The 22,706-nt window shown below is 43.6% G+C and overlaps 1 protein-coding gene and 1 long non-coding RNA gene across 3 annotated transcripts; one reads left to right on the top strand and one right to left on the bottom strand.

Annotated features, from left to right (window-relative positions):
- On the bottom strand, nucleotides 123-8,571 carry TNIP2 (TNFAIP3 interacting protein 2). 2 transcript variants are annotated; one of them, XM_021394646.1, is made up of 6 exons: nucleotides 7,516-8,571; nucleotides 4,806-5,111; nucleotides 2,907-2,996; nucleotides 2,085-2,366; nucleotides 1,614-1,745; nucleotides 123-1,138 (listed from the first exon to the last, which is right to left on the bottom strand). In XM_021394646.1, exons 1-6 carry the CDS (start codon nucleotides 8,425-8,427, stop codon nucleotides 857-859), a joined length of 2,004 nt encoding a protein of 667 aa, XP_021250321.1. In that variant the 5' UTR covers nucleotides 8,428-8,571; the 3' UTR covers nucleotides 123-856. The 2 variants fall into 2 exon arrangements, with proteins under 2 accessions (XP_021250321.1, XP_021250322.1); XM_021394647.1 differs by having other exon boundaries at nucleotides 2,907-2,990.
- LOC110397809 lies at nucleotides 9,207-21,267 on the top strand. Its single transcript, XR_002437995.1, has 3 exons — nucleotides 9,207-11,798; nucleotides 15,755-15,815; nucleotides 16,736-21,267. It is a non-coding gene; the product is annotated as an uncharacterized LOC110397809 (long non-coding RNA).

The following is a 22,706-nucleotide window of genomic DNA, read 5'->3' as shown; positions in this document are numbered from 1 at the left end:
GTTATCACTGCAGGAATGGAATAACTCATACCTGAAACCATGACATTTAGTTAGCCACTAAGTAACATACTTAGACTTTTTTACATTTAAATACTTAAAACTATCTTTCAGTTGACTCCTAATACAGTAAAGCAACTGCACAACCACTTTTATTATAAAAATAATACTTAAGTAAAATTCCAATACAGTCAATAGTTATACATTTGCAAATGTGTGAATTATTTATGGCACAGAAAAAAAAATAAATATCCCTGTACATCATTTCTGTGCAAAGAGACAGGCTAGTGTTAATCAATAACCAGCCTTTGACTTTTTTCTTTACTTCCCCTGATTTCAGTCAAACACAAAGATTTTCAGGTAAGATGTTTGAAAGTTCAGCTTCAATCTCCAAGAAAATACTTTCACTTTTAATCCAGATAAAGATGATTTTTTCTATCTTATGCCAAACCGTTCCTCTCCCATTCTTCAGCGTGCGTTTTCTGGACGAGAACGATGTTTTCAAGTCCAGTGACTTTTTTTTCCCACAAGCCTTCAGACTGTTGTGAACAATTAGATTCAAGAGTCAAACTGCAGTCTAAAGCCAGCTACCACTAAGTTTTCTTTTCTTTGGTTTGTAGTAGAATTTGCATTATGCTTGCCTTGCTCGCAGCTGTTAATTTCCTCACAAAATCATTTTGCTTTATCTGAAAGTCTTTCATACAGTCCAGGAGAAGGTGAAATCACGTAAGAGGTAGATACCGTTCATTCTCCTAGTTCCTAAGAGCTGTCCATTTGAATTACTCTGGTTTAGGATTATAGGAGATGGGCTAAGTTTTACTGTCTATAGAGTAGTGATTGATTTATGTGCCTCACATCATCATTGACAGCATTCTGTAACGTGCTTGAGAAATTCTTCACTGAGTTCATCACTGAAAAATCTCATACAATGAGGACATCTAAGTTCACCCTGTGGCCTGCCCTCTGACCCAGAGTTTCCATTGTCTGCAGGTGGGGAAATCTGTTCAGACTGTGAGGCTGTTCTTCTTGCACCTGGTTGGCCTGGGCTGCTGCCTCGTAGATGTTCAACTTTTGTCTGTATATGCGTATGATTTTGGTTACCAGTGTGAACTCTGAAGCGACTGCTTGTGTCTCTGGAGTCCTAGAAAGAGAAAGAAGAGCTCTTGAAAAAAAAAAAAAAAAAAGAAGTATCTTCCCCAAAATAACTTTACCACCTTTATCTGAAACACGGCTAATGGTTTTACCTGAAGATTTGTAAATAGAATAGGCATCATTTTTTCAGTCTAATTAAGAAAAAGTCATAAGCAGGCTTGTAGAAAACAGGATAGAGCTAGCATGCTACTTTGGAGATGCTGCTGTTACAAAAGTCAGTTTTCCCTCTCTTCTTCATAAGAATTCACAATTGCTGCAGTCAATGAAAAGAAGGAAAACGGACTGGAAAGAGATATGTATGTAGTGGGATGCATCTCCACTAGATCACAGACTACAAAACAATAGTTTTTTTTAGCTGTGCTCAACTGAAATGGCTTTAGAAGTACTAACATTTTTTCAAATGTATTTAAAAGTACATTTTAGATGAGATGTTCTCATTTGAAAAACTCATTTTGGTTGTTTACCTTCTTGCCTTCTTGTTTTCTTGCTAGTTGGTGTTGCAGACATGAAACTTCAGCTAGAAGTTCTTGTATTTTACTCTGTGCTCGTTCTCTGTCTGATCTCTCGGATGTGAAATCATCTTTATAAACTAGGACCTGAAAAAGAATTGTTAGTATTTTATTAAGTTAGAGTATGGCAGGTTAGATTAAGTAGCTGAGGCTGAGATTCTTTGCTTTGAAAGCACGTATTTCCAGAATCTCAGTATGATCATTTCTATCATATCTGTGCTCTAGTGGCATTTGTATTTCTTTTTTAGATCTTTAATACAAAATATTAATGGCAGCAGAACTGCACGTAATTCTTTAAGTAGTGCTTCTTTTTCCAAGTGTTGTTAAATAGCCAAATGAGGCAAGACTAGTGGCAAAAGGAAAAGATTTGGGGTCTGGGGAGAAAGAAAGCATTCCCAAGTCCCAAGGGAAAAAAATATTAATAACCTGTTGCTCCAGCATTTGTATGCGCTCATTATCTCCTTCTCTAGCCTTCTTCACATCTTCTAATTCTCTCCTTGACTTTTTGCACTCGTTCATTTTTTCTTCCAGTAGCTTGTTTAGCCGGAGTATCTCCTTCTGCATCAGCTCGGAATTGGTTTGTGCTGAAGGTAGGCAGTGCTGCTGCTCCAGCTGTGACTTAAGCTCCTTCAGCTGCAAGTGGAGTCGCTTCACATACTCATCTCTACTAGCATCGTACTTCTGCCATTTTGCATTCAAGTCTTCCACCTGAAAGACCACCCAGTAGCGTCACAACATGAAGATGCAAACTTCCAAGCTTTCATAGATCGTCTATGTGGGCAGGACCCAAATTTCTCTACATATGTAGTGTATAATATGCTGAGTCAACCACTGAGTATCAATGAGCTACTTCATGGGAGAGCGTAAAGTCATTATGCTATAAGCTGGGTCTTCATAGGCAGCCTTCCCCAAGCCATAGAGACAATATTAAGTGATACGGAATGGGAAGGCTTGGTAGTCACCCTCAGACTAGTGCCATTCTTCTGGAGTGGAATACTGATGCAGGGAAGAATCAAGAAAGCCATTTCCTTCTGCAGTGTATTTTTAACAACAAATATATTTAAAATAATGCAATAAGCTGTTCTTTGCCAAGAGAACAAAGACTGCCATGCTGAAAGGACTAAAACGATCTGGGAAAGGCCATTAAACTGGCCTTTAAGTTTGGAATGGGTAAGGCCTGGTTAATCCAAATACTGTCATTCAAAATAATCACGTTTATGATGTTTTGTACAAAATGGAAGTACTCACATGAGCTACTTTTTGTTTTAACATTCTGTTTTCATCTTGTAGTTTGCAGATAAGGGCTTGAAGTGAAGTTTCATTGTCTAATACCTGTAACTTATAGATAAAGAAAGTGTTATTTAGCTACGCTGTTATACTGGAGGTAATTTCTTTTATAAGTACTTACTATCAGTAATACAAATACATACATCTGCCTCCTTCTTTCTCTGTAGTATATTTTCCTATACTAAGAGAACAGTGTGCAGCTTTTCATCTTAATAAGCACAATGTAATCAGTTATGTATTACCTCAGTAGTGCTTTTAAATATGTCTATGTGGTCTCATAAAATCATATCCCACTCTAAGCCTCCTAAAGCAACAAGGCCAATAACACACACTTCATGTGCTAAAGGGTCTACACTGCTGACAACTGCACTTGACAGTTTACATGAAGTTATTGGAAACTACCTATTTGGAGTGGGGAAATGCATGACAAGGGCACATACATGCTTTCATCTTGCTTTGCTATTACTGTCAATTTTGGCTAGTACGAGGAAGAAATTACTATTAAAAAAAAGCTGCTTGCTGAATTGACTGCAAGGATACCACTTTTTTTTTTTACCGTTGTGACATCTGCTTTAAAAAAACCCCAGTGTACGTGAGTAATAAAGAACACTTTTGTACAAAATTCCCTAGAATCAGCTAGTACTTGCCTCTGAAATTTCTCTTCAACAGGGAAGTCCCCGCTGGACAAGGTTAGCTAGTTATTACATACATCAAAGTCAATCAAGTTTCCTGTCTATCAATTATACCAAGTCTGAGAATACTGGAGGTTTCGAGTCCCTTATATAGTCTTTTTTTCTTATACCAACCCCACCTCTAACTATTTCTTAGAGGTAGTTTTAACGTGATTAAATTTCCTTTAGAAGCGCTCCTTGAGTGTTTAACAAAGTGGAAGTGACCGATGCACGTTTTTAATCACAAAAGCATTGGTGCACGATCACCTGAAACACAGCCTTACCAGGCATAATAAAATCATGTGACAGAATGATATACGCTATGCAGTGTTACAGCACCGTACTCATCCTATCCCATTTTAGGGGCAGCACCTCTAATGTTGCTTGCTTACAGTATTTTCATGAATTACTTCATCTCTGCAACGACCGTGATTTCTGGGAGGGTAGAACGACACTCTCTACCCTACGCCGAAAAGCTTCAATTAAGGTGACGATGTTGTAAAAACCACAACACTGTGTGACAAAATCCAGGTGTTTGCACCTCCCCCTGCCCCCACCAGGGACATTTCTGCCCCTTTCCTATCATGAACCACTTTGTCTAAACACGCCTGCTGGAGAGAAGCATTATCTTAGAGTGGGAGGGCAAAGGGGAACCCCAGAGTAAAAATAGGTAAGACATTTTGACCTGCTCTTTCCTAACCAGCTTTCTGTAGCTCCGTACTACACGTGCAAAGCCACATGCTGTAGAGTTGTTAATAGAAATACTGCTTAAAAAAATTATTCCTTATTTTGTGACTTAGATGCTTACAGCAATCGTCACATATCGCCTTCAAAAACACAGCACCATCTAGTGATGCACACACTCTTCAGTCTCAAGAAGGTATCTGCCTGCTGTATATGGGACGAATTGCAATCAGGGAGTTGCTGCAGTTGTAAATACCCTTTCCACATCATCTCAAAAGAAGTTGGAGATAAATGAGACAGCCAGAAGCCATGTGTCTGACAACTGCTTCAACTCTCAACTTGTGGTCATCAGTTCTTTAGAGATCGCCATCACAGTCTTTCCACCATGCAAGATTCTTTCAAGGCATGTTTCTCACTGCTCCTTAATTATAACTAACTACTGTATTATAATGAATACCTTAGAAGCTAGTAGTACATGCACAAAACATAGCAGCTGTAAAAATACCTGATTAGATCTTTCAGTAGCAATCTGGTCATCTGAATTCCCCTTCTCTTTTCTTTGCTTCTCTTCTAAACATTTTGCCAGATGTTGACACATTTCTGCTGTGGATGCTAATTTGCGTTGAAGTTGGTGAGTTTCATCAGTGAGTGACCGGCACAGAACATCACTGGTGGCCTGAGCCTTCTCTCGCTCTGCCAAGCTCTTCTGAAGTCGTAAGATTTCTCTCTCCTTTTCATATGGAGGCTGATTTATCATCTGCTCTATCTCTGCGTTTTTCTCCTCTAGCTGCTGATTCAACTTCTGCACTTCCTAAACATAAGGGAGGAGGAAGTTATTTAAAGTGAAGTGAACGCAAAAGCCAAAACATGAGACTGAATTTCACATTGCGGTAGTTCCATATCGCTCCTATACTCCCTGCAAAGTACTTAAAAGGTAAAAATAAATCCATTTCTATATAAACACACAACCTTAGAACTGACAGATCAGTCAATCAATCAGAATCAGGAACTGCCCAGGCAGCTGTCCAAGCACTTCCTGGCCAGCACAATGAAGAACACAGAAACATGCAAAAACATACCAAAATTTTATGAAACTCATTTCCAGCAGCTACAAACCAAAGATGGAACTTACAAGAAGCAAGTAGTTTAAAAGGAGTAACTGTGGCAGCTGAGAAATGCATACTAGTCCTGCATTCTAAATGACCAGACAGTAGAGATTTGCCTCAAAAAAAATTGGAACTGGTAAGTCATCTTAACAAAAAACAAGCATCCTTATTGCCTGGAACTGTAACAAGGGTAAATCAGAGGGAGCACATGCAGCCGCTTTCCCACCTGGGAAAGGACAAGTGTTAAAGACAAGCAAACAGAAAGTTAAATCCTTGTGGCAGCAATAACTATTGGCAATAGCTGACTCCAACATAGCTGACTCCTGCCACACTCTTATAAAACAAACGTGTATCTCATTGCTGTACATTCCTGTTGAATCAAGACTGTGCGTCATCCACTGTGCATCAAGTTAGCATCTAATCTGGGTTCTTTGAGAGGGTAGAAGCCAGCTTGCAGACAGGTACGACCACTCTCAAGTAGCATGCATCCATAGTACACCAGTCCTGACTTTGCCAAAAGCAGCCTGTGCCCATCATCCTCAAAAAGCAAAGGATGCTGGTGGGTGGCAGACCTCTGCACAGTCAGTGCTGTCCTGGGTGCCAGCACAGACACTGAGCAAGTGTTCAAGCTTGACTCAACCCCTCAGTTCTTCAGGAACTCTGACTTATGGCCTTGTCAGTGCAAGCACTGCCACCACACGGGCCTCTGACTTCAGAAAGCATCTCTTTTGTTATTATTTTTAGTGGCATTGATTTCAATGTTCCAGATAGAAATAAAACACTTATTTCTAGAAGAAATAACATTTTCAGTGTAATTTACAGAAATAGTACTCATTACTGACGTCTAAATTCTTTCACACTGTGCTGAATTTCCCCTTCTCTACAGATTAAAGGTATTCAGCATCAGACTTCAGAATGTACTTGGATCCCACCAGTCTGCAAGTGCCACTAAGATCATCTCTTACTGCGAATTTCCAGACCTGAACACATTTACATGCATTTTAGGTGAGTGTCATATGTGGAAAATGTTTTGTATAAGCATTAGGTCAAGAGATGGCTTATGACAAAAACACTTGTTTCAATTTTAAGTACTACTACTTGGTTTGGAAATTCCTCCTTTATACAGCTTCATACAGAAAGAAATGCTTAAAAATTATTCAAGCATTGTAAGACTGGGCATGGGAAAGTCTTAGTGACGGCCCCAAAAATAGTGCCTGGGGGAGTGAGAGGGGGCACAGCTCTGTGCTGTGTCATAAAAGGGATCCTAGCTTCCCTAGTCTGTCTCATCACTATGCGGAGTTCAAATCTTCTAATACTGAAGTACTATCATTGTCAGTACAATGCCAAGCCATTGCATTTACAAAAATAATGGAGAAAGCAGTGTTACGTATTATTTGGACTTCAATTGTACTAATTGTTTGTGCTTCAGTTAGTGCAAGGAGTTCATAGAATCTCCTGAGTTGGAAGGGAACCTTAAAGGCCATCTAGTCCAACTCTCCTGCAATGAACAGGGACCCCTACAGCTCAGCTCCATCAGGCGCTCAGAGCCCTGTCCAGCCTGACCGTGGCTGTGTCCAGGGACGGAGCATCCAGCAGAGCTGGGCAACCCGTTCCAGCATCTCACCACCACTGCTGTAAAAAACCTTTTTTCCTTATATTCCATCTAAATCTTCCCTCCTCTAGTTTGAAACCATTTCCCCATGTCCTATCCCAACAGACACTGCTGAAGAGTCTGTCCCCTTCTTCCTTATGCCCCTCTTTAGACTCTGACAGGCCGCTCTCAGGTCTCCCCGGTGCCTTCTCTTCTCCAGGCCGAACAGCCCCAGCTCTCTCAGCCTGTCCTTGAGTTAAGTAATACAGAATTCCCACATTTCAACTATTTCTCTTCTGCTTGCAAGAACAGTTACGTGCAGGCTCTCCATGCCTCGCTCCGTGTCCGCAGTACAGCTGCACGAAGCACGATCCCAGAGCCCGCTGCCCGGCCCCCGCCGAGGCGCAGCAGTGAGGGCAGCGCCCAGCCGGCCCGCACCGAGCCGCCCCCGCCGCCGCCTCCGCACGCTGCAGCTCCCGGCCCGCACAGCTCGCTCCCCGAGCCCCGCGCCGCCTCACCTGGCTCAGCGCCTCCACCCGCAGCGCCGAGAGCCGCTCGCTGTCCCGCAGACGCTCCTGGGCCTGCCCCAGCTGCTCCAGCAGGCTCTCCACCAGCGAGCGGGCGGGCTCGGCCCCGGCCTCGCCGCCCCCCGCCTGCTGCTGCTGCTGCTGCTGCCGGGCCAGGCTGCCCCGCAGCTCCCGCACCGTCGCTTCCTTAGCGGCGAGCTGCAGCTGGAGGTTCTTCAGCTGCTGGGCGGACTCGTGGTACAGGGTGCAGAGCGCGTTGTAGCGGGGCACTTTGCTCTTCAGGCTCCTGTTCTCCCGGTGCAGCTTTTCCAGCGTTTCCTCCACCTGCCTGAAGCGGGCCACCAGCGGGTCGGTGCTGCCGGCCTCGCTCACCGAGCACATGGCGGGGGACGGGCTCCTCTCGGACCGCCGCCCCTTCTCTTCGTCCTCCGGGGCGAGCGGTATCCCGGCCAGGTGCATACAAACCGCGGAGAGTGCCGGGGCGGCCGCCGGCGCTTCGCTCTTCCGCCTTCCCCAGCGCAGGAAGCGCCGCCCGCCTTTAAGGCCGCGCGTCCCGCCCCGCCGCCGCTTACGGAGCGGGGAAGCCCGGAGCGGGGCGGGCAGCGCTCCCCCGGGGCTGGAGCGGGAGGCGGCCCTGGGGCGCGGAGCGGGGGAACCCCGCGGTGCCGAGAGCCGGGTTGGGACGGGCTGGGACCCGGGGGTGAGGAGGAGAAGGAGGGGGTTACGGCGCCGAGGGGGACGGGGGAGCGGGGGGCTGCGGGCCGAGGCTCGACCGGCGTTGCGAAAGCGCCGCGCCGTCCCAGCAGGAGCTGCGGGGATTTCCGGGCGCGGGAAGGGGACTTCCCTTCTCCATCCCCCCACTCCAACCCGGCCTGCGCCCACCCCGCATGGAGCGCCGCGCATGCGCCGCTGGGCCGCCGCCCCCTGAGGGGACAGCGAGCGGGAGGGAGAGGCGGCGGTGGGCGTCGGGGGTTTGTTCTGCCGGTGGGTGTCCTACCGCCTCAGGGGTCGGAGCGGAGGTGGAAGAAGGCAGAAACCGGCGCTGGGCTGCGCACCTGTTGCCCGTGTGGTGGGTGACGGAGAGCGGCGTGCGGACAGAACCCGTCAGCCGCCAGAGCCCGTTCTGGCGCGGGCCGGGGGGGCTCGCTCGGCGCGGCCGGATCGCTAGCACACTGATCAAACAGCAAGGGAGGAAAAAGTCTTTGAAATGTACAAAAGTAAAGCCCGAGTTACGTTTGGTTTTTTGTTTGTGATGTTTAGTAAATGCACGTCTGTGTGCATTTATGTAATTATTCAACAAGGCTCTGTGTATGGATGCTCAGTCGCTGTGGGCTCGGCGTAACCACAAAGACGCCTCAGACCGGGCGCTGTGCGGGCCCAGCAGCAGCGCAGGGAGCACAAAAGAGACAGTGCAGGCTGTGTGAGGGAGGACAGACCCCTGTGTGAGCACCTCCACGCCGTAGCGGCTGCCACAAAGACACAGTGATGAAGAATGAGTGTGAAATACACAGGAGTCAGAACAGGAGGCAAGTAGAAGAGGCTACACTGCGAAGCCCAAGTGCTCGGTGCCACAGCTGGTGGATCCAGAGCCTGGTGGTACCGGTGGGTGTACAGAGCAAGGTGCTTCATTTCTGCCCCTTGTGAAGGCGGCATCAGCTGAGGTGTTGCGACTGGATGCAAAAGAAACATTTTCCCTGTGAAGACAATGAAGCACTGGGACAGGTTTGAGCAGCAGTGCAGGCTAGGGACCTCGCAACCTGCATTATTGTCTGATTCAATGGATCAGTAAGGGAAAGACAGAAAGTCATTATTTTGTTACCTCAGTTACACTAGAAAGGATTAAGGAAAAACTGGATGCAATAGAATCATTAAGGTTGGAAAAGACCTTCAAGATCATCTAGCCCAACCCCAGCCCATCCCCACCGTGCCCACTGACCACGTCCCTCGGTGCTACCTCTACTCTTTTCTTGAACACCTCTGGGGACAGTGACTCCACCACCCCTCTGGGCAGCCCGTTCCAATGCCTCACCACTCTTCCTGAGAAGAAGTTTTTCCAAACATCCAACTCAAAATCGCCAATTAGTTTTGCTATTTATAAAAATACAAGCTAACTTTATGGAGATAGAAGACCCCACGTGACAGAAAATGGTGAAACGCTTGCTCGAGATGCAGGTCTGTGGTACATTTGTTATTTCATTTTTTTTATAGTACTGATTGTCTGTGATTACACACTGAAAAATGGTATGTGCAGAAGTCAAGGAATGACACAGTTTTTGACCCTTTAATTGAAGATAGAGTTGTGTCCTGCAGCTTTAAGACACTTTTTCCTAGGAAGAAATGTAAGTTTCTCCTTAAAAAATTCCAGCATTTTATAGTTTTCGTACTTGCTAGTAAGAAAAGCAAAAGAACTATATAGACTTTGATTTCCGTTTTTGGTATCATTGTACTGCAGTCAAACCTGAGCTAGGAGCAAAACTTCTTTTGTTTGCTGATGAAATTTGTTGTAGAAACATATGGCAAAGTGCAAGTAATGGAGAAATCTGTTTGGTTTCCTGCCAGTTCAGCTAGCAAACGTCAAGTGTCTGCAGATGTGGCAGCAACAGCTTTACACCAACGCTGGGAAGTTTAGGTAGTTATCAAAGAGAATAACTTATAATGCAGTTGTGTTTTTAATACAGTATCAATATATTAAAGTCAAGCGCTGCATCTGCTCACTGAAAACTTGATATGAATAGATCTTTGAATAAAACCAGAGGAAAACACCACTGGCTTGAGGGAAATTTGCCCTGCGTAAGTCCTGAGTAAGAAATTGATCCCTTTTGTTCTTGGGAATGCCCTTGGATGACTGTTTCCTTTTGTCGGTTCTGAAATGTGGAGGAATTCTCTGGAATTCAGTGACTGGAAGCTATGCCAAGATGTGAGTCAGCCCCTGCAACGTGTTCGTAGCGACCCGGCTTTTCCTGGATTGCCTTCAGTTTTGCCGATAAAGCAGCTGGTGCGCTGAGTGGCACCGCGTTTGTCATTTCTCAGTTTTAGACAGTGAAATGATGGCTTATTAAGTGCAGTAATTCTAATTAGCGAGTAGTTGTGTGAACAGCAGGTATGCTCTGCACTACTTTATGCAGTGAAAAAACTTGATTTTCCATGCCTCACTCGTCTCAGCTTGCAGTCTAAGGTGGCGTTCACTTCAACTCTTCCTCAGTATATGATGTAACAGTGTATTAAAACCCCATGAGTAAAATTTGACCTCAAATAAGTTAAAAGAAGTCTTAACAGAAGTTATTTAAAATATTTCTTTTTCGCTTATCATGACCCACTATTGTAATTTCTGTACATGAACAGAAGCAAATAAATATTCCCTAGAAACAAAAGGGAGATTGAGCAGATCTGGGGAAACTGTTAAGAAGGAAATGTGAACAGCGTAGTTAGATTGGATTAAATGTTTGTAGACATCGTTTTTTTTTATTTTTATTTTGAAACACAAGTAATTTGTAGAGTTGGTAAGAAATGATTTTTTAAAATTATAGGCCAAAAGAATAATTCCTCTGAATATGATAGTTATCCCTCTGTAGCATCTGTGTAAATGTTGTAAGAATGAGTTTCTGTATTTAGAAGTGCAGTTCTGCGGGGATCGGACACTGAAGGCTGTTGGGGTGAGCTATGCTCATCTCTGAAGGAACCTTATTTTTCAGCTGTGAACTCCAGGTGTTGTTTGGCCAACCACGCCAGATTGGTTGCCGCTGTCTCACATCACCGCTAGCAGTCCTGGAAGGCAAGCTATTGCCTAATGGCACTCATAGATGTTCCAGGGCTTTTGGCTGACTTAAGGAACAGTACTAATTTGAAAGTAGCAAGCAATCCTCTTGTTGCTATATGATGTCAAATCAACAGCAGTCCACGCTTCCTGTGCTGTTGACTCTGCAGTGCAAACAGGAGTAAGAAGCCAGTGCTGGCTTATTGTCCCCAGTGACACCCCCTGCTATGTCTCCGAATACTCGTCTCTATAAAAGATGCCCAATTCAGAGCTCTGCATGTGTTTGACAGTCTAATTTTTGTGCTAAACAGATACAAAGTTTATTCTTCTGTGACTCATAGGTTAACACTAATCTGCAGCCGTGTTTATGGTTCTTCTGCAAACATCCTTTATATACATTACTGTGTTGGTTGTTCTGTAAATTCGCTCTTCTACATGTTTTACAGTTGGAATGGGAAACCTGGGAGGTTACTTCGGGGACGTTCAGTACTCCCAGGCTGGGTGATCTCACTGCTATTACGTATGTATGTGGTTATTTCTCTGCTCTAAGTTTCTGATCTGGATTGCAACATTCTTCTTTCAGTCATGTTTTCAGTTTACATACATGCAATATTTAGTGTTGTTAGGAGAAATAGTGTGGTTTTCATTTATTTCTAGTGTAAGTATTTCCATGCGTTTTATGTCCGATTTGAACTTTGGAGGATGCCAAAACCAGAAGTGTTTTGCTCTTTAGGGCAAATTCCCAGGACCCATGTTCCTAATCACAGTGTGGCTGGAATAGCAAGAATGAGGAGCCACGAAATGGGATAGATCTGAAGCAATCCACTTGCTTTTCTCTGACTCTTCCTTTTGCCTTTATTTGGACTTAGGCAGTTCAGCCTCATCTTTGAGTGGCAGTAGATAAGTAGGATATCCACTTCTGCATATCTTATTTGTGTCTTTTGATCAGCTCAGGTGGATATCCAAGCAATAGGCTTCTTTCTGTTTTGCTGTTGCACTTCAGTGCTTTATATCTTTGCTGCATTTCACGTTTTGGTTAAGGTTTACCGGTCCTGCGTTGGATATTCTTTCCGCTAAGCAGTTGTTCTATTTCAGGCCCTGCTCTAGTTTCTTAGAATCATAGAATCCTTAAAGTTGGACGGGACCTCTGAAGGCCATCTACTCCAACTCCCCTGCAATGAACAGGGACATGCACAGCTAGATCAGGCTGCCCAGAGCCCCATCCGGCCTCACCTTGAAAGTCTCCAGGGATGGGGCATCAACCACATCTCTGGGCAGCCTGTTCCAGTGCCTCACCACCCTCACTGTAAAAGACTTTTTCCTTATATCCAACCTAAATCTCCCCTCTTTAAGATTGAAGCCATTTTCGCTTGTTCTATCACCACAGACCCTGCTAGAGCCTGTCCCCTTCTTTCCTGCAGCTCCCCTTTAGATACTGAAAGGCCACTATCAGGTCACCTTGCAGCCTTCTCTTCTCCAGGCTGAGTAGCCCCAGCTCTCTCAGCCTGTCCTCACAGGAGAGGTGTTCCATCCCTTGGATCATTTTTGTGGCCCTTCCTCTAGGTGTGCTCCAACAGGTCTACATCTCTCCTGTACTGAGGACTCCACATCTGTTTGCAGTACTCCAGGTGAGGCCTCACCAGCGCAGAGCAGAGGGGCAGGATCACCTCCCTCACTCTGTTGGCCACGCTTCTTTGGATGCAGCCCAGGATACAGTTGGGTTTCTGGGCTTTGAGGGCACATCGCTGGCTCATGTCCAGCTTCCCATCCACAAGCACCCCTGGGTCTTTTTTGACAGGGTCCTTCTCTTCTTGCTGTCTTTACTTTTTGCAATGTCTCTTTTGTTTGTCCATGGCTCTGTAGTATCAGTTCACTGGATCTGTCCTTGCAGACTGCAGTTTATTTCTAGTGCTGATGCTCTTTCAATCTGAGAAGCTGACGCACCGTGCTCGGTCCTTGCAGCTCTATCATGACATACCTGAGTCTGAGCTGTAGTTTTATTTATAGGAATGTGAAAAGCTCAGAAGTTCTCAACAACTTGAGACAGTTTCCATGTCCACAGACTTATGCCACTACAGCCATCACTTCTACTTACAAGCAAATGACTTCTTTCGGCTTGTTTACTAAACTAAGGGGTTTGCCCATCATATCTATTCCTGGTGGGAAGCCCTGGTGGGCTGACTTGTGTAGGTCATAGGACGCTTTCTCCTAAAAGTTCATACTCCAAACAAACCCTTTTCAGGTTGCAGGAAACTCCTCAGCTCTGACATTCTTAACATGTGATCCATGTCACAGATCCTCTGGGGATCCTGTATAGACTGAATTGTTCTGCTTGGATGTATACAGAGTGCTTTGAGCTATCTGATTTCTGTTATCTTTCCTCAAACCCCAGGCAATTTTAAAGCAAAAAAAAAAAAAGAAAAGAGAAAAAAAAAAGAAGAAGAAAAAAGCAAGAAAATATGTTTTCACTATGACTAAATTCAATTGCAAGATTGGAAACAAAAGGTTGCAGGTGAAAATCTGATTCTTTGTAAATTTGTCTTGTACGTTAATACTGTGTAATGACGCCTCTGAATGCAAGCTGTGTGGTGTCTCTGATGCAGACCACTCATTCTAACTAGATAATCAGTTGACGCATTTCTTATCTTAAGTTTCTCTGACCTAGAGAGCAAACAGATCCCTGGGGTTTGATGAGAGAAATGCTTGATTTACACGTTCTCAGTGTTTGTTTTTAAAGGATGATTGAGAATGGAGTTTTCCCGTAAGAAACATCAAAAGGAATTGTACTCGAGTAGATGGGTCTTTGTGTAAATCGGAATAGAGATACTGCAGGCTTTTTAGGATGTCCTTGTACTAGGCAATGGTGAAATAGTGTTCAGAAATAGAATTCTGAAGAAGGGCTGGGAGGCGTTAAGTGAATGAAGCAAGAAAGTGGAAGTGCCCTTACTACACCAAGCACTCCCCCCCACACCACACCACTTCCACGTGAATAACAACATTTACCCAAATTCTGTTCAGTTTCCTGCCTCTCAGGACACTGCATGGTAATGTTCCCCTGATGCTCCATCTCTCTGAGTCTCTGTAAAGGAGAAAATGTAGCAATCACCCTGGCAGGACAGGGGAAAGCAGCATTTAGCTGCTTTAAGTTCAAGACATGAATGTAGTCTTGTGCAGTAAAATGAAGAAATAATGCTGCAGAGATAGCAGTTGCTGAAAACTTCAACTCTCATTTGAATATATTTTGTTTTAAGGAAGAATATGCGTAATCTTAATTGTAGAGTGTTGTCCATCACATTTTAAAGTAATTTTGACACTTCCTGCTCTCAAAAAGAGTTCAAGGAACGTGAACAAATAGTATGGCCAAAGAGGCTGTGTACCAGTACCTGTTCAGCCTCAGCACAATCAAGGAGCCCAATGTGGATATGCAGGTGTGTGTGGTTAGGGAAGGTTAAAACAGAAAACCACAGGAAACATCTTTCTTGAAAGTGTTAACTCCTTAACAGTGCCACTGCAGTGTTTTTCCTGGGTGTCCTTCAGAGGTAGGAACTCAGATTTGCTGTTCAAGAGGAGTAAATCTTGCTGGATCTAAATAATATGCTTTCTCCAGCTAATTATACTGTATATAATTATACAGAATTAATGTGTTTTAGAGCAGATGACTCAGGCAAAATTATAGAACTTTCTTTTTGCCCAAACTTTAGAGGATGATCCACAAGGAACTCAAGATCTATGGTTTTCATCAAAGTTCTCGATGAGAATTCCTAGTATATTTAATGAATAGGCAGGTCACCATCTAATGGATTGAATGTGAGAATATGAACCGACAAGTGCAGCACTAATTTCTAGCGTCTCTTCCCTTGAGCTTACTGCCTGACTTTAAGTCTGTAAACTTTTATGTCTGCTTTGCCATTTGAATCTTGCAGGAATGACAATGACTTACTGTTGCAGATGATTTAAAGGCAAAAAGACTACAAATTATTGTGTATCTGATCCACAGGATGAAGGCCATACTCAGTTTTCATTTAGACTTACTCAATTTTTAGACAAAATCTCAAAGTTTTAACTTAAAGCTGATTAACACCATTACCTATTATAATATTTTTTTAATTAATGCCTTGCTCTTCTTATGACTGAAACGCTTAGAAATCAGCAGTGAGAAAGTGAACTGTGGCATTCCAGTTCAAGTGTATGGAGATAGACAGACATTTAAAGGATTAGTGTCAGAAGCAGTGGTTTTGAACTGAAAGGATATCCACTGAAGACCTGGTTTCCATGTCACCGATCAGGAAATACGCTTTTTCCTCTGAGAGCTGGTTGAAATACTGTCCTCATCTTCTATTTACTGAAATTAGGCCATTTTTACACGTTGAAAGATGCTGCTACAAGAGAGGTACGGCTTGGAGGGATAAATTTTTTTTCCAGCTATATGAGACCAGCTATACTTCCTCAGATCAGTTTGTCTGTCTCTCCCTACAGACTTTTCTTCTGTTGTACCTGTAGTCCACCGCATTTGCACCACCATTACTGTCACTTACAGGTAAAACCACGTTTTGTTGTAGTTTTATCTGAATTTCTGTAGCTATGGCGATGGCCATTAGTTGACCCAGGAGCTTTAAAAAGCGAAACATAATCTCTGTCATTTCTGATTTCCTGTGATCTATCCAGGAAGTGTCTCAGAATGAAAGAAAAGCTATGAATTTGCCAGATAATGAATCTGACTCTTTGTTCACGGTTCTTTCCTGAAGGCAAAATTAATAGGTTTCTTGTAAACTTAAAGGAAGTGGAGTGAAGGAGTTCACTGGTGTGATAACGAGAGCATCCAAACGGTTGATCAGTGTTTGAGGAGAAAATTGGGCTTTGGGCATTATTGGTTTTCAGAGATACTGTAGGGCACTCTACGGCTCACCCTTTGGTCAGTGTGGGTCAGCTGTGCTGGCCACGGCCCACAGCAGCCTCCTGCCCACCGACAGAGAAGGCCTTGACACTGTACGAGCACTGCTCTACAATAACTAAAACACCTGTGCATTATCAACGCTTTCTTGGTCATAAATCTAAACCACAACACCATATGGGCTGGTAGGAAGAAAAGTAGCTCCATCCCAAACAGAGTTACTCCAAAAAGAGATGGAGAAGGACACCAGTGTTTTGTAGCATTTGAAGGCTCTGGTAAGTTTCAGTTAAAAGAAGCAGGTAATGATTTTTTTTTATCCATTCTAGAATGAGAAAAGCTCAAATAGTGAGAGAGCAAGAGATTTGTTCTAAGTCAGATATAATATCAAAAGACTGTGAGCTGGAGAAGCATAAACGCTAGAGCTACAAAACAGCAAAAAGGTTTTGGAAAAGAGTGCAAAGAGGCAACTTTATGGATGTCGGGTAGTAGGACCAGAGTTCCTGTATGACTATTGCTGATAGAAAAAATGGTGTTTAGAACTGAAAACAATTTTTGTTTCCTCCCAGGTTCACTTATAGATTAATGCCAACTTGTACTAGAAGATTACACTTTAAGACTGTGCTAAAATTTTCAGCCTCTCCTTTTCCCATCTCTGGCAGTAACGACTCCAACCTCAGCAAGCATCTCAAAAGCATGTCTCCTGCCATCAGTGCAGCCAAATGGAACCAGATCCTTCAAGAGCTACACCTTCAAAATGTATCGGCACATCTCCATAACACCCACAGAATGTTTCTGCCACAATTGAACCACGATGCTGTCATGCCAGAGGCTTTTCTGTAGTGATTCTGGCAGAGCACACAGCACACAAGGAGTTGTTTTCCTAAGGGTCATCCCTGTGCGTTTATTCCTGTATTTGGTGGAGCAGTGAGGTGCTGTTCCTGTCGGTCGTGCAGCTTGTGAATGCCGTGCTGCTTTCAGTTCAGAGCTGGGCTGTGCTGGGCTGCTCCTGCCTCTGTGGGAATTCCACGGACTGTTTCTCACTGGTGCAAACGGCAAGAGGAGTTTGCCTGCACTGCTGATGCTGATCTGGTCTGTATCTCTGGCTGTGGCTCCTGGCTTGTCTTTAGGCTGGGTAGCTGAATGAATCGCGCTGTGAGATGTGGTGAAATGGATAAGTGGAGCCTTTCGGAAAGCGTGCCATGCTCAGTGTGTTGGGGGATGGCAACAGTGTGTTATTACCATTAACTCAGAGGGGTGACGCTGGTTAATTTGAACAAATGTCCCCCGTTTATGAGTTTTGATTTCAAATCTGCTAGGGAGATGTTCTTTGTTTTCCCAGCATGTGCATCGCTGTTTTGAAAGTGATACAGTGTTGATGACTGGGAAAGAAAAGCTGGGCAGACGAGTGTGTGCAGCAACTGGTATGGAAGCAAAGTGGGAAATACCCGCACCTATTGTGTTCAAGGCAAATATGTGCTCTTGGCTCGTGCTGGTGATCCAAAGAGTGACGCAGGTGGTTAATACACAGAGGCCGTCCTGCCACGGGCACGGAATGTACCACCCTGTCCTACAGCCCTGAGGTGCTGAGGGTATCTGTTTTATCAAAGTATCCACAGTAACGAAGGGGCTGCTTTGTGTCCTCTGCAATTGTTCTTACAGCCTGAGGCGTGTAGCATGTTTCCTGGCAGATGGTTTTGGACGTGTATCTCCTATGTTCAGCACACTCTCTTTCACAAGAATTGTTCGTGTTTGTTACACTGTATTAGTGAGAAGAGAAAAATGAATCAGGAAAAACTTCTTTAGAGAAACGGTTGTTAAGCACTGGAACAGGCTCCCCTGGGAGGTGGTTGTGTCACCATCCCTGAATGTGTTTAAAAACCGTTTGGATGTGGTGCTCATGATTTAGTGGTGGGTTGTTAGGGCAGTATGGTTAGGTTGTGTTGGACTTGATGATCTTGAAGGTCTTTTCCAACCTGAGGAATTCAATGATTCTATGAAAATTTGCCTTATGTATGAAAATGATGAGCCTGTGTTTACTGAGAGGATTTGCAATGCTTATAACCAGCACTTTTCTAGTATTTCAGTTTCTAAAAGCTGCTGTCAAGCATCAATAGATGTGTACTGGGAGGTCAGAATTTATACACTGACATCCTGCCATGTGTGTAACCTTCCATAAACGGCGCTCCCTCTGTAAAGAACATCTCCACTTGGATGCACTGACTTTTCATATCAACCTGTGAGTCCTGTTCAATTGAGTGTCTTATCACAGTGATCTACATATGACAGAAGGCTATTTAATGTCTGTTCAGTGAATGCAGGTGCATTGCTTCTTGGATGCTTACTGAGAAAATGAAGTATGATGCACTTGTTGGATGTGATGCTGAATTCCATTCAGTTTGCAGTGTCCTGAACCTTATTTTCCATTGTATTTGAAAGCAGCAGAGCACTGAGCACTCAAGTCTGCTTGCCAGGCAAAAGAAGCAGAAGCTGTAAGAGGGCAGCTGGAGCTCTGACGTTTTGGTGCTCAAGAACATGTCACGTTTCTTGTTCTGGAGGTCCCCTGTTCAGCCCTTGATGTGTCAGCCAGGAAAGTGGCAGTCACAGCTGTGCTCATGACTTTCTAAAATATTCTCACCGCTGGAAGAAATGGGACTGAACCTGGGCAATAACCACATCAGTGCCATTACAGGAAAACTGCAGAGAAAACTGGGTAAGGGTAGTGAGACTGGAGCAGATACAGAGTCATAGGCTCTTGAAAATGTATAGGATGCTGTTTGTGTGCCTTTCCCGTTCGCGTGACGCTGCAAACCGAGAGAAGTGATTCCCCGGGCTGAGAATGACTCTGCAGTTGTGTGATTGCTTTCCTGAGCCAGATGGTTTAAAAATAGCTCTGCTTACTCAGATGCAGCTGATGATTGAAGAAAAATACCGCTCCGTGGTAAGGATGGAACACCTAGTGTTTGTTTCCCATAACCACAGCAAACAGAAAGCAAAGTGAAAAAGAACTAAGGAGAGAACTTACAGCTCATTTTTGGCATTTGGGTTGAGTTCTTTGTGAGAACAGGCTCTTCGTATTCCTTCTGACCCGTTCTTGTCAAATGGCTGCAATGGGCACTAGTGTGCAGCGTACAGAAGATCCCATTGCTTCAGTGCATCATTCCCGTGTGAAGATAGATCTTCCCATGAAAATTAATGACAAAGCTTTTAGAAGAAATACTCTCCTGATGTAAACACTTCGGAGTCAAAACTTTGTTAGCATTGCATTTTAAATATTACCTAGAAATTATTTTATCTTAGGAGCTGCCTTTATATCGTCAGTTCACAGCTGTGTGCTTGCATAGACACGCACAGTGTGCGTCTTACTGTGCAGTCTTTGCAAATACAGCACAAAACTGGTACCACGTGTAGTAGAAGTCTAGATGATGAGTCTAATTCTGTCCAGAGCACTGATGAATTTGTGGGGGTTTCTCTGGAGCCATAGGTAAGAATCTAATTATTGATGACTGAGTATGCTAAGAATAATTTGGTTTTCTCTGGAACAGTTTCAAAGCAAAACATTGTGGATCACATTCACAATCCCTTACGCCCATCTCCTTCAGACACTTCATGGGTTGCTGCATTGAAAAGAAGCTGGAATGGAAGTAATTCTACTGGGTTTTAGCATTTTTTACCCCAGTAACACTGGGATGATTCACTAAGAGGTCAGGAAGCAGAGGTCATTTCTGAGTCTCTTGGACATGACGGATCAAGCTTTCAGCTGACTGGGTGCCGAGACATCGTATCGTGATCGGTTTCAAGATCACTTTCTGGTTATTTTTCTCCTTAAATCAAAAGGGGTGGGAAGATTACTGTAGTTAGCAGTAGGAAAATGACCTGTGAAAAATCTTCAAGCTGAATTAGTCACAAGAGTGAAGGACTGGGTTTTATTTACTTTCGGTCAACGGGATTTTATTATTTACAGGAGCATTTCCGTGGTAGCTCTTGGTGAGAAAAGCTCTCCTTGGGCTTCAATAAATGAAACAAGCAGGTTCTGGAAAATCTAGATCTTTATTGAGCTGTCATCCTACTCAAAACAATAAGGAGTTATTTCTGTGTTAATACTGATTTATGAGTGCTGTAATACAAAGAGGTCCAAATCATATTTTACAGTAAGATTTGTAAACATTTCCCCATTAGCAATTGTTCCTTTTCTCTGTCTTACTTTTGTACTTTTTGTGATCTAAATAGGGGACTCTGACATGTGTGGTTTTCAGTAAACTAAAAGGAAGTGCATGCAGTGAGTTTACCAGGCGTGTCACCTCAGGCTAGTAAGCTGACTTGCCTCATTGTTGCAGAAGTTGAGTTTTCTAATTCAACAGTAAAAAGAAAAGATGAATCCTTATCACCTAATTAATAAATGTGTTCTGTAAAGCCCTTTATATGTGTTGAATGAAGCAAAACATGCATCACAATTGGTCTGGTTAACAGGAAACTGCTACAGATATAATTTATCCCTTCTTAAATTCTGATGTTTGTTCAAATTTGTGATTTGTATGCAACGCTAAAGTCCATTGTTCTGTGTTTATTTGGCTCAATGGAAAGATGTTGCAAATTGCTGTTGTTTATCAGTGATAATGTTCCTTAGCACTCTTCATCTGGTTTTGAAGCTGCTTATAAAAGATAAATAAGTAAGGCAACTCCTAAGTGTGAGTGTAGCTCCTTTTAGTGGTAGTAAACCCTGGATGAAGAGAAATGAGGGGACAACTGGAAGCACGAGCAGAGGAAATCAGGTACATGAAAACATAAAGCAGCCAAAATAGAGAAGGGTGTCATCTAGATACAAAATTCTGGAGGCTGTTATTTTTCAGAGCTAACAGAAGCAAGAGACCGAGCAGAATGCTCAATGGCAGCTATGAGTTGTACACATCCACAGTTGTGCTTCATAAGCAAGTTCTGACAGTAGCACTCGTATTCCCACGCTATCTCCGTGTGTTTGCTGTGGAAAGCAGATAGATGCGAATCAGAAACGCCACTTGAAGCTGGCACACCAATAGGACAGCGTGCTCTTTTGCAAGTTCTGCCTGTCACCATTTTCCCATAATAAATGTTATATTTTACACCCTGCCTCCCACTTTCCTTTTAAGTTGCCAGTAAAGGCTACTCTGTTTTTAGTAATGCTCTTTACTGTTGCCAGTGTAGGGAAAACTTCCACTTTCCTTCTAGGCAGGAGGTATGCTGTATACCAGAGAGTCAGTTCTTCCTCTCCCCGATTTTTCTTTCTCATGTCATTTCAAATAACCCTAACCTCTACTTCAGAGCTGGTTAATTTAAACTTAGCACGAGAAAGCCATTGAAAGTAGATTTATCATTCATCAGAGGTGATACTCAGCCTGTGTCTGTTGTCTTTTCCCACAATTGCTCAGGTTTCTGTTTCTGCCCTGCACTCTCATGGTTAGCCGTCTGCCTCTTTCCTTCTCTTATTACCATGCTACCAAAGCTGCTGGTGTATGTTAAAATATAATACTGATTTAGATAAAAAGAATTTCAAGAAGTCTCTGTCTGATGGCTGAGAAATCAAACGGAGCTTATGGAAGAAGCTGAGAAGTGATGCTGTTAGAAAAACCTCAGCTACCATCATCGGTTTCAGTAAACTGCCCATCGAAAGAACGTCAGACAGCGGAGGGGTGTGTTCACCTTGCAAACTGTTGATCATCTCCGTTTGTAAGAGCGAGATGTTTCATTAAACGTCCTTTAATACATTGACAATGGAACGCTACCTTGCTTTCCCTGTGGCTGGTGTCTCGGGTGCCAGTAAGCAGCTGAGACTCCTGGCAAGGAGAAAGGAAAGGGCAGGTGGCAGAGTGGAAATTCTGACTGTTTCCCTTCCTTTTCACAGCATTGTTGTGTTCTTTGGTTTGGAAATCCAGATATTTTGTATTATACATTTCTTTTCTGATCCTCGGAGACGTTCCGGGCTTTGTCCAGGTTGCCGGGCAGCTGGATGCTGTGGATTTTGTTTTCTGGTTCCTACTTCTGGCAAGGACAGCAGAGCCTGCAAGAACAAAGCTGCTCTGCATCTTCTGCTCAGAAGCAACTTGTTCTTAACAACTTGACATAATCAATGCTTTCTGTATGGTTTGAAGTGATTTTATCTGACTTCCTCATACACAAATACCACCTAATTAATTTGGCTCAATAAATGAAAAGCAGAAATTGCTTTAAATGATAAAATGTCAAGTGGAGAGCCGAAGTATAAAATGCTGAGCAGATCAGTCCTCCTTTTGCTTCTTAGTGGCTGAATGCAGTAGTTAGATGGATTAAATTTTCCTCTCACAATTTAATCCTACCAGGAGAATTGCTTTAGCTAGCCAGCACCCTCCTTCAGCTGGTATTGAGGATCTGCTAATTGACTGTGGGCAGAGAGAGAAGGCACTGTGCGGGGCTTTGTTCAGGGACTCTTGGATCCATCGTGTGAGTCACCAGCAGGAGAAACCCTTTTGGATAATGCTGCTTTTGTCCGTACGTATTTGTGTGTATTTTCAATTTTGCGTTGTTTGC

Source organism: Numida meleagris, chromosome 4 (assembly GCF_002078875.1).
Source record: "Numida meleagris isolate 19003 breed g44 Domestic line chromosome 4, NumMel1.0, whole genome shotgun sequence".
Classification (NCBI taxonomy): domain Eukaryota; kingdom Metazoa; phylum Chordata; class Aves; order Galliformes; family Numididae; genus Numida; species Numida meleagris.
The sequence above is the reverse complement of the archived record's forward strand: the minus strand, read 5'-3'. Positions and strand labels throughout refer to the sequence as shown.

Coding starts and splice junctions, on each gene's coding strand:
- TNIP2 (XM_021394646.1), bottom strand. CDS start 8,427: ATGCGCGGCGCTCCATGCGGGGTGGGCGCAGGCCGGGTTGGAGTGGGG. Junction 2,367..2,906: donor TAAAACAAAAAGTAGCTCAT/GTGAGTACTTCC, acceptor GTGGTCTTTCAG/GTGGAAGACTTGAATGCAAA. Junction 1,139..1,613: donor GAAAACAAGAAGGCAAGAAG/GTAAACAACCAA, acceptor TTCTCTTTCTAG/GACTCCAGAGACACAAGCAG.